The sequence below is a fragment of the Pristis pectinata genome, chromosome 7, assembly GCF_009764475.1.
Source record: "Pristis pectinata isolate sPriPec2 chromosome 7, sPriPec2.1.pri, whole genome shotgun sequence".
Classification (NCBI taxonomy): Eukaryota; Metazoa; Chordata; class Chondrichthyes; order Rhinopristiformes; family Pristidae; genus Pristis; species Pristis pectinata.
Window position 1 is genome coordinate 21066319 of NC_067411.1, and position 12087 is coordinate 21078405.

At 40.4% G+C, this 12087-nt stretch overlaps 1 protein-coding gene across 6 annotated transcripts in view; it reads left to right on the plus strand.

Annotated features, from left to right (window-relative positions):
- The window catches only part of erbin (erbb2 interacting protein), a 178186-nt gene that overhangs the window by 138785 nt on the left and 27314 nt on the right, over positions 1-12087 (plus strand). For all 6 annotated transcript variants that reach the window (XM_052019332.1, XM_052019334.1, XM_052019331.1 and 3 more), the window contains 5 exons: positions 952-1073; positions 2354-2524; positions 3848-4027; positions 5094-5208; positions 8451-8625. In XM_052019332.1, the coding sequence (XP_051875292.1) occupies positions 952-1073; positions 2354-2524; positions 3848-4027; positions 5094-5208; positions 8451-8625 (763 nt within the window). The remainder of the gene's footprint in view (positions 1-951; positions 1074-2353; positions 2525-3847; positions 4028-5093; positions 5209-8450; positions 8626-12087) is intronic.

Here is a 12087-nt window from a genome sequence, read left to right on the forward strand (position 1 = left end):
GCTTCTAACTGAACTTTGTATGTTCCATTCTTCCTGTGTTCTGTAAAAATATTTAAATCTATTGTAAAATTACTGGTTTCAACATCTGAGCTGGTAAGAATTCTTCAATATGATATGCTGTTTGGTCTGATTGAACCAGGAGAGTAGACAGGAAAGTGGGAAGAATAAAATGGGTTAGGGTAGGATTGGTGTAAAAATGAGTGCTTTATGGTCTGCATGGACCCGGTGGGCTGAAGTTCCTGTTTCTGTGCTGTATCTCTCTCCCTCTGACTCTCTGACATAACCTGTGCTCAACTCCATTAATCCTCTGGAACTGGCAGTGATAGCAATTGACAAGGCGAGCAATGAAATACCACTGAGATTGCTAGACCTTGATGGGAAAGGAACACCATGGAGCATCCTCAATCTTTGTCTGCCAGTAACTGCAACTCTAGGCCATTTATGCTGATGAAACTCATTTCATGAAAAGCCTGCAGTCAGCACAATCCAGTGCCATTGCTGAAAGTTCTGTGTACTGCAGTTAAAAATACTTGGAGTTGCATATTGCATAGTGCCTTTTCCTGCCTCCTAAGCACCATGACTCGACTAATACTTGTCTGCAGCACATACCTCCAGAAAAAAAATCATTTTTGCGTTTTATAAAGGAGAGATGGTGTTATCACAGTAGCTGCTACAGCAGGATTTGGGTGGCAGCCAATTAGTTATGGTTTCAGTACACTTAAATAATCTACTATTCTTTTTGACAGGAACTTTCTTGGGCTTGATGTAAAATTCAAGTTGTAGATTCAATGAGTCAAATGCAAAACAATGCAATTTAAATTCCATTCGATAAATATATATGTAGTATTGTAATGTTTTAAACTCTGAGGTAAGCTCAATGCTAATTGGATATTTTTTCCTGTTTGCTAGAAGAGACTTCTAATAGAAAGTTGATTTTTGTTGCTGCTCTAGTGTTGTTCATCTCGGATAATGAAAGTTTCAATCCTTCACTGTGGGAGGAACAGAGGAAGCAGCGGGCTCAAGTGGCTTTTGAGTGTGATGAGGATAAGGATGAAAGAGCGGCACCACCACGGGTGAGATCAAGAAGTAGTCAATCTAATTCACTTGAACGATGTTATTATTCACCGATTTTGGGAGATTTTGTTTTATGTGGTGTTTATTAGTTATATTAGTCACACCCTTGCTTCAAGGTTGGAAAATTCTGCAGCTGAATCAAGACGGGAATATGCAATTTGAATTCCATTGTGGTACTGAGGGGCAAAAGGATGAAATGTTAAAATAAGTTCATTTCTGCCACATCCTTTTAATTGGAGGATGTTAAATAGTTCATGAAACAATAAGAAATTCTCCTCAGTTGACCTATGCTGCCTGAAAGTACTTTGGTCATTTTTTTTTCCTGCTGCTTTTGGGGTTTGGATTATATAAAATTGCTGCTGCAGCTACCTAAATATGTCACTGATGACAAACTATTCATTATGTAAAGTACTTTAAAGGGTCAGCTTGTCCTGCTTGCTGTTAGTGAGAATGGTTTAGCTGAATTGTGGATAGTAATTACAGTGTGAATAATATACGAGTTAGCACTCCAATTAATTATCAGTCACTGAGTAACCACAGAACAAATAGTTGATTTACTGGGAAGAAGAATAATCATTTGGGGTCCATTTAAAAGGTGAATTGAGAATATGTGCGGTTTTTGCAAAATCTAGCATAGTAATTATTTTACAAAGTACATTAAAAAGGGTGCTTACCATTGGCATAATTTAAATAAAACATATATTGTGGTAGAATGTGATCACATGCTGGAGCTCCAGTTGTGATCTCCATTTTCTAATATAAAAAGGTAATGTATCTGAATGATTGCATTATTCAAATGTCAAATGAAAATAGTCTTCATATGCAAGTTTTGGTACAATTAAATCCTTGTAAAGAATCTATTTTTGATTATGGTTTACATGTGAATATGCAAATATCAGGGATTTTAAAATGAACGTAGTTGCATCTTTTAATCTGATTATCCACTATAGCATAACAATCATTATTATTTTTGAGCATTTTCATTTTAATTGGTATTGAGGGTTAAATCGTCCAAGAGTTCCATGTATTGGGATATGATGACTTGCACTTGTATGTTACCAATGCTATAAGTTGCATCTTTATGTAGAATGACTGAAAACTTAAGTTGAAGTCAGATTATGATCTGACTAAAATTTCCCTGACTATGTAGGATAGAACTGGTATCTGAACAAAGCAACCATGCTTTTGCTTCATTTGAAATATATTGAACTGTGCAAAAGTTTGATGTTCCAGAGGTGTTAGAGATGATAAACTGCCTGTGCAATCTGTTCATATACAGGAAGGTAACTTGAAAAGGTATCCAACACCATATCCTGATGAACTCAAAAACATGGTTAAAACTGCACAGAGTGTGGTACATAGGTTGAAGGATGATGGGAATTCAGATGACTCTGGAGCTGAAATGAAGCAAAACGATGACAGATCAGTCACAACAAAAAATTCTATAGAGGTGAGAAAATGCTGAAGCAGGGTACTAATAATTGCAATGTAGTGTTTTTCTAGTTCAGTCTATGACCAACAAATGGTTTATTTTCATTCATTAATGTTCTCTTGTCCAAATGTATTTTGATCCAAGTAGATGCAAATTTTTGCATCCTTGCATAAGAGGTTGCTTTTGTGCCTGGTGTGATCTTGTATTTTCTATTTGAGAGAGGTAAATTAAGAAAGCCTAACTGACCAGTTTTAATCAGCTCATGTGCTAATGTCCTTTAGGAAAGTGCAGGCTATTCATTTTTTTCCTTGTCTGTCTCAAAGATTTAAGTTTTTGTCTATGGAATGTTTTTGTTTAAAATACCTACATATAATCCTGTGACTCTAGTTTACCTGCCATTGGAAACAAGCAGAGGTGTTGCAATTTAGCTTGAGTTTTTACCAGTACAGAACCATTTTTCTAAGAAGCTGGATGATTGGGAAGCTTTTTTTGGGTAAGTGGGGTCTCTTACTGAAACTTATCCCCTTCCTGCAAATACCTGGACTCATTTTAAAAACTTTTTTTCTTGGATCAGTGTGCATTTAATTGTTTCCTTTAAACTTCAGAAAAAAATTTTTGAGTGAAACTGATGTAGAATTTTTTTTCCTAACTGAAAGCTTTTTCTTCAACAGTCTTCAATTTTGGTTACTGTTTAACTCAGGAATTTACATAGCACTTGAATAGAAACAAGTCATATCTGACTTGCTATAGTGCACTACCATTATAAAACTAAACTGCACACGTTAATTCTTTACTTTTAAGTATCATTTATTAAGACATTTGAATAAAGCTGTTTCATCAAACCATTGCTCTGCACTGTAAAATACAGTAATACGGTGATAATTGGGTATTCCATTTGTTCTGCAATCTGGACAGTTCAACATCTGGCTCACTCGTTTGTACTTTCTATCCATGGATCCCGATACTTGAGGTTGGCTGTGCATTACTGGGAGAGGGGCTGGGTGTGTGCCTAGAGCCAGGGCCCAGAATGTGGGCTGGGTGTGTGGCCAGAGTCAGGGTCCAAAGTGTTTGACAAGATAAAACCTATCGGGCTTTATTTTCCCTTTCTGCTTTGAACTCATTGGATTTGCTGGAGAATTTATTGTACTACAGAGTAACATTTTTTTAAAAAGTGTGAAATAGTTGGGGTAACATTCCAGTAGTCCAGAGATCTTCTAGTTTGGCATCTCCAAAGTCCTGAGGGTGCAGATTATTGAAATTTTACTATATGTTAAATTTAAGAAACTAACAAAATAGGCAAGTGCATCTGGTCAAAATAAAAAATGGAGATTATATCATTAGGTAAAGGAATCTGCTGTCGAAATCATCAAAGCATCAGAAAATGTGGAACTGAATATGGTGGAAAATTGCATAAACAAAACAGAGCAAGATTTGAGCAGCAATGTGGAAGATACAGAAATAAATGCAGTTGTGGATGATGCGGAGGATATAAGTAAACCTGCTAATGATGATGTCCTTGAGGTATATCGGTAACTGCTAATATGTTTTCCATGTTGTCTTTAATTTTTTTTCTGACCCTTAAAGCCAAAATGCTATGGACAAATTTAAAACTCAGTTCATAAGAATTCATTGTTTTCCTTTTGTCCTTCTTCATTTGCCAAGTACCAGAATTGCTTTTATTTAGCTCTGATTTAGTTTTGCTCTCTCTCTTCGGCTGTATGAATTTATTGCTGTGCTTTAATTTGTTCCTGTCAATATAGTGATAAATGCACTTTATCTTACTGTAGGTTTTAAACCAAACCCCCACAGAAGCTGGAAAGATGAATTAAAAACACACATTGCTATAAATACTCTGGTCAGGCTGTATCCATAGAATGTGTCTGAATGAATGGTCCTTGATTTGAAATGTTAACTGTTTCCCCACAGATACTGTCTGACCTTTGGACCATTAAGACATTTTCTGTTGTTTTTCCTTCCCCCATGGATTTTTAATTTGGACAATATTAACACGTGGTAAACTTCTAAGTTTGTTGTCGTGGGCATATACCCGGGTATAAATGCCATGAAAACTAGCTTCTTGCAGCCCTGTACATTGCAGACGTATCAACATAAATTACATAAAATTAAATTAGCATAAATCATACGTAACTTGCACAGCAGAATAAACAAAAATAAACAACATTAGTGCAAGTTGTGGGAAACTTAGTCCGAGGTAGAATTAAGGATTTTCAGGTACAATCTGTACTCTTGAAAAATCTCCCACTCAAGTAATAAGCAAACTGATCAATGGATGTTCTGAAGAAACTTTGTAGTGCATAACCTCAGTAAAATTCTTTATGTTTAGAAGACTTTTTTCCCCCCCATATAGTTGAAAAGGCAAACTTCACGGTCTATTTATCATTTGCATGGGTATTCAGTTAACCTCAGTTTAGTTTGTGTCCATCAGAAAATTGTGGCAAATTTCCGGAATTATTTCTTACAACTCTGCTCTTAAGTACCATTTTTTTTTGTGTGTACCTTAGAAATAATGCTATGAATTATATTGTGTTCAATCAAATTTTTTATTACCTCCTTTATGACTTGACAGGATTCTGAAAATACCACTTCTGATGAAGAGATGAAGATGGCAGAATTAAGGCCACCCCTGATTGAAATACCAATCACTCAACCAAAAGTAGTTGCACTGAGTAAAGAGAAAAGAGGTTGGTAATGATTAATGCACGAAACATCCCAATGGATTAATAAACTTATTGGAATCTGTTTATTGTGGATAGGACGTGACAAAACTGCCCTCAGTATTTTGAAAAGACCCCTAATTTACGGAAACTATTGGCACTGCCACATACCATGTAAATGCCAGTGACTTCAGGACTTTGGCATGTGCTTATCAATCTTTCACTTCCTTCCCTCATACTATATACCCGACAAAATCCATTGTTGAAGCAGATTGCTTTAGAAAGAACCTTCTTTCCCTATTCTGGTTAAGCATTGAGTTTTCAAAGAGTTGTTGGTTTTTACTAATCTGGCTAAATCATGGCTTGTGATGTAATAATCAAAGCTATATTGAGAGTTACTGAGCTGAGTAACACAAGCAGAATCAGCATTGCATAATTTCACCCGTGAAGCGCATACAGTTTTCCCTTTTACACTGACCTTCCATTCACAGCAGGCAACCATGTTTTAATTGTAAGCTGGTTTGCCTGACTCATTCTTTTCTAATGAAAGGAAAGGTTCACTACAGGATCATAATTAGCTCATTGTTAACATGGTGAAAGGATGTCCCCCTCTAAGATCAAGATATCCCTGCTTTACAGAATATGTTGTTAAATTCTGCTTTATTTGGTATCCCTGTTGTACACTGAGGTACTGATAATATAAATGGCTTAATTGGAGTTTCTTACAACATCTTGCTGCCCTTAGACACATGTTCACAATAGTTGAACAACAAAATAATTGCAGTTGCTCTAACCCTGAAGTAATTAGAAAGTACTGAAAATACTCAGCAGGTCAGGCAACAACTATGGAGAGAGAAAGAGAGTTAATGTTTCAGGTTGAAGATCTTGTGTAGAAATTGAAATATTTAGGGGGGAGAAAGTATCTTGAGTTGCAGAAAAGGGAGCAGGGAAGAACAAAGGGGATGTCTGTTTATAGGGTGGAGAACAAAAAATGGGTGACAATTATTTCTTGAATGCGGGTGAAAGTTTTTAATGGCAGCTAATCTGTATGTAGGTGGTGTATAGGTAAAGGAAATGAGAGATGCAGAGCGCAGCAGCTGCTGGAAATCTGATGTACAGTAGAGTGGTGGAAGTACAGCACATCAGACAGCATCTGTGGAGAACTCACCCAGGACTGCAAAGCGGAAAAAAAACTACAAATGCTGGAAATCTGAAACAAAAGCAGTAAATACTAGAAGCATTTCCAGTATCTGCATGTTTTTTTTTGCTTTTAAACCTTGGGCCTGGTCTGATGTAGATGTTTCTTTCTCCACAGATGCTGCCTAATCTGGGCTCTGCCAACCTTCCTTTTTATTTCTGATTTCCAGTGGCTGTTGCATTCTGTATCTCTGTTCTGCCATATGTTGTTGCTTTTTGAACCCTGACTAAATTTTCAGGACCTGATGATTTGCATCCTAAAGCTTTGAAGGAATTGGCAGTGGAGATAATGGAACCGCTAATTGCCATCTTCCAAAACTCCATAGATTCAGGAACAGTTCCCACAGTTTGGAAGGTAGCAAATATAATCCAACTATTTAAGACAGGTGGGAAAGAGATTTATGAAAGTGAAATCCTTTTTGACAAATCTATTAAAACTGAGATTGTAAGTAAGAGAGTAGGCTAGGGTGAACAACTAGATGTGATATACTCGATAAGATTCAGCACAAGGGGCTATTAAATAAAATTAGAGTACGGAATTGGGGTTAATATTCTGGCATGGATTGTGAATTGGTTTACAGACAGAAAACCAAATAACTAGGTGATTTTTAAGTTGGGAGACTGTGTGAATAGTGGGATGCTACAGGGGTTAGTAGTGGGGCCCCAGCTGTTTGCAACATTTTGCCAAAGATTTGGATGATGGGGCCAGATGTACTTGAGCCAGGCTTACTGATGATATGAAGCTTGGGTGCTTTTGTGGGTTTTGAGGAGGTTACAGAAGGGCTTTAGGGGATGTAGTTAGACTAAATGAATGAGTTGAGGATGTGGCAAAAAAAAACACAAGGAAATTTTAAATCATGAATAGGATCTGGCTGTCCTTGTACATGAACGTGTTTTGGTTAGGCTGCACTTTGGAGTATTGTGTGCAATTCTGGTCACCCCATTACAGAAAGGATGTGGGGGCTTTGGAAAGGGTGCAGAAGAGGTTTACCTGGATGCTGCCTGGATTAGAGGGTATAGGCTATAAGGAGAGGTTGAACAAACTTTGGTTGTTTTCGCTGGAGTGTCTGATGCTGAAGGGAGACCTGATAGAAATTTATAAGATTATGAGAGGCATAGAAAGGGTGTATAGTTAGCATCTTTTTCCCAGTGTAGAAATGTCAAGTACTAGAGGACACGCATTTAAGCTGAGAGGGGGAAAGTTTTTAAAGGAGATGTGCAGGGCAAGTTTTGTTTTACACACTGGTAGATGCCTGGAATAGGCTGCCGGGGGAGTGCTGGAAGCAGATGCAAGTGCGGCATTTAAGAGGCTGTTAGACAGAAGCGTGAATATTCAAGGAATGGATGGATATGAATCATGTACAGGCAGAAGAGGATTAGCTTAATTCAGTGTTGTTTGGTATAGACACTGCGTTGACATTTAGCTGCCATGCCCCTAAGTTATGGAGTACCATATGTTAATTCCTCAGCCTGCAACTTGTTTGTTCCTTTAAGATGCTCTCTAAACATCTTGGTCCTCTGGCCTAATGAGGCTTTGTGTCAATATTTTGTTTGGTAATTTTCCTGGGAAGTTCACAGAGTGCATTTTTTTCATGTTAAAGATACCTTCTGAATGGAAGTTGTTGAAATATTCCAGTATTGCATCAGCACCTAGTCATAGGATGGTGTCTCAATTTTCCACTACTTGAGCTGTATTCGGAATGGGGAACAGCTAGGCCTTGCAATGCAGAGTGATTTGAAACTTCCCCTCGTTAAATCCAGGAATAAAACTTATTCAAACCATAAAGCTCTTTCAGTTGAATTTTCTTGGGAACCTTGTGCTAATTAATATGAGCCCCAAATTCCAAATTATTATAACAATGTGTTACAATGATGTCCTTAATTTTTACATTAAATTTGGATAGGTTTTCGAGATATTATTTTCTAGATAATTGAGAGTTTTAGTTTCTGAGCTAAATTTAGCTTTCAGTTTATGTAGTGGTGATGGCTGTTGGTACAAACGTAAACTCAGAGTTTTGTGTGGGTGAGAGTGAGATTTTTTTTAAATGTACTGAAATACTTTCTTTTCACAGATGATGCTGACTCTTTACTTGAGGAGATAATTCCAAATAGTAATCAGAACAATAGTAATTGTTCAACACCATCTAGGATATCGGATACTGTTTCCTTCAACACAGAAAGCAGCCAGGAGACCTTGCAGTCTACGCCTGACAAAGATGGTAAAACTACCATCCCAGTTCTAAAAAGGTAAGCTGGCATCCATTAAACTTGCGAGATAAATCTATATGGCCAGGCACGGTAGTGTAGCGGTTAGTGTAACGCTATTACAGCGCCAGTGACCTGGGTTCATTTCCGGCTGCTGTCTATAAGGAGTTTGTACATTCTCCTTGTGTCTGCATGGGTTTCCTCCAGGTGCTCTGGTTTCCTCTCAAATTCCAAAGACGTACTGGTAGGAAGTTGTGGGCATGCTATGTTGGTGCCAGAAGCGTGGCGACACTTGCGGGCTGGCCCCCAGAACATTCTACACAAAGGTGCATTTCACTGTGTGTTTCGATGTACATGTGACTAATAACGATATCTTGCACTTAAAAAATAACTGAAGTTTAGGCACCTTCCAGGTAGATGAGCTTTTGATGGGTATAAATTACATGTTATGAAGAGCAACTTTATCAAACTTAGTTCTGTGACCTTCACGAGGGAAGGGTGAAAGAAAGAAAGTCACAGTTATTACAATTTGAAGCGATGGTCTGTTTTTAAAAAAGTGAGGAGAGTTCCCCTCAGAAACAGGTTTTCCGCCTTGGAGGCTGTTGAGGGGGATGACCTGCAGGGGCCTAGCTGCAGTAACCAGGTCTCTGGCACTGGGACTGGTACTGCTGCTCAGAAAGGAAAGGTGGGAAAGAGACATGCGGTAGTGATAGGGGACTCGATAGTCAGGGAAACAGAGAGGAGGTTCTGTGGCAGTGAGCATGAATCCCGGATGGTATATTGCCTCCCAGGTGCCAGGGTCCGGGATGTCACTGATCGGGTCCACAGGATTCTTGAGTGGGAAGGAGAGCAGCCAGAAGTTGTGGTCCATGTTGGCACTAATGACATAAGTAGGAAGGGGGATGAGGCCCTGAAGATTGAGTTCAGGGAGCTAGGCGGAAGACTGAGGGACAGGACCTCAAGGGTAGCAATCTCGCGATTGCTGCCGGTGCCACGCGATAGTGAAGGCAGGAATAGGAGGAGGTGGTGGCAGATAAATGCGTGGCTGAGAAGTTAGTGCAGGAGGGAGGGTTTTAGATTTCTGGATCATTGGGATCTCTTCTCGGGAAGGTGGGACCTGTACAGAGAGGACGGGTTACATCCGAACCAGAAGGTGGCCAATATCCTTGCGGCTAGGTTTGCTAGGGTGGTTCGGGAGGGTTTAAGCTAGTTTGTGAGGGGAAGGGAACCGGAGGAGTAGGTCAGAGGAAGAAGGGGATGGGGAAAAGTTAGATCAAACAGGTAGAGAGGCTTTGGGGAAGGAGAAGCAGAATACAGGCTATAAAAGTAGTAAGGTAGATGGACTGAAGTGTGTTTACTTAAATGCAAGAAGTGTCAGGAATAAGGGAGATGAACTGAGGGCTTGGATAAGTACGGGGGACTATGATATCGTGGCTATTACTGAGACGTGGCTGACGTCAGGGCAGGAGTGGATATTGAATATTCCTGGTTTTCGGTGTTTTAAGAGGGATAGGGAAGGGAGGAGGAGGGGTGGCGATACTGGTCAGGGACACTGTTACAGCTGTGGAAAGGATGGATGTTGTAGAAGGATCATCTCTAGAGTCTGTATGGGTGGAAGTAAGGAACAAGAAAGGAGCAGTTACCCTACTAGGAGTATTCTATAGGCCCCCCGGTAGCGGTAGAGATATAGAGGAGCAGATTGGCAGGCAGTATTTGGAGAGAAGCAAAAATAACAGTGTTGTTATAATGGGAGACTTCAACTTCCCAAATATAGACTGGAACCTCCTTAGTGCCAAAGGTTTAGATGGGACGGAATTTGTTAAATGTGTCCAGGAGTGATTCCTGACGCAGTATGTCGACAGGCCGACTAGAGGGAATGCCATGCTAGATCTAGTTTTAGGAAATGAACCGGGACAGATGAAGGATCTATTGGTGGGTGAGCATTTGGGGGACGGTGACCATTGCTCCATAACCTTTAAAATTGTCATGGAGAGGGACAGGTGCAGAGAGGACAAGAAGATATTTAATTGGGGAAGGGCGAACTATGAGGCTATAAGGAGAGAACTTGGGAGTGTAAAGTGGGATGTCCTTTTTGAAGGGAAATGTACCATGGAGATGTGGTCGATGTTCAGGATCTTATGCAGGATGTTAGGGATAAATATGTCCCGGTGAGGCAGAGAAGGAATGGCAGGGTGAAGGAGCCGTGGGTGACGAGAGGTTGAACGACAAGTTAGGGAGAAGAAGGTAGCATACATAAGGTATAAGCAGCAAAGTTCAGACAGGGCCCATGAGGAATATAGAGTAGCGAGGAAGGAACTTAAGAAAGGGCTGAGGAGAGCTAGATGGGGACATGAAAAGGCGCTGGCTAGTAAGGTTAAGGAAAATCCCAAGGCCTTTTTCACATATGTGAAGGGTAGGAGGATGGCTAGGGTAAAGGTAGGTCCGATTAAAGACAAAGGTGGGAGAATGTGCCTGGAGGCGGCGGAAGTGGGAGAAGTTCTCAATGAATACTTCTCTTCGGTATTCACCAAGGAGAGGGGTCTTGATGACACGGAAGGGAGTGCTGGTAAGGGTAATGTTCTCGAGGTTGTAGATATCAAGAGAGAGGATGTGTTGAAGTTGTTAAATAATATCAAGACGGATAAATCTCCGGGGCCTGACGGGATTTTCCCCAGGCTGCTTCAAGAGGCGAGGGAGGAGATTGCTGAATCGCTGGTAAGGATCTTTGAGTCCTCATTGTCCACGGGGATGGTGCCAGAGGATTGGATGGTGGTGAATGTTGTCCCCTTGTTCAAAAAAGGTAGTAGGGATAGTCCAGGGAATTACAGACCGGTGAGCCTTACGTCTGTGGTGGGTAAGCTGTTAGAAAGGATTCTAAGAGATAGGATCTATGAACACCTGGAGAATAATGGACTGATTAGGGACAGCCAGCATGGATTTGTGAAGGAAAGATCTTGCCTCACAAGCCTGATAGAGTTCTTTGAGGAGGTGACGAGGAAGATCGATGAGGGTAGTGCGGTGGATGTGGTCTATATGGATTTTAGTAAGGCGTTTGATAAGGTACCTCATGGTAGGCTTCTTCAGAAGGTCAGAGGCCAAGGGATCCAGGGAAGCTTGGCTGTGTGGATTAGGAATTGGCTTGCCTGTAGAAAGCAGAGGGTTGTGGTGGAAGAAGTGCCCTCAGATTGGAGGGCAGTGACTAGTGGTGTCCCGCAGGGATCGATTCTGGGACCTCTACTTTTTGTGATATTTATAGATGACTTAGATGAGGGGGTGGAAGGTTGGGTTGGTAAGTTTGCAGACGACACTAAGATCGGCGGTGTTGTGGATAGTGTGGAGGGCTGTCGGAACTTACAGAGGGATATTGATAGGATACAGAGCTGGGCTGAGAAGTGGCAGATGGAGTTCAATCCGGAGAAGTGTGAGGTGGTACACTTTGGAAGGACAAACTCCAGGGCAGAGTACAAGGTAAATGGCAAGGTACTTGGCAGTGTAGAGGAGCAG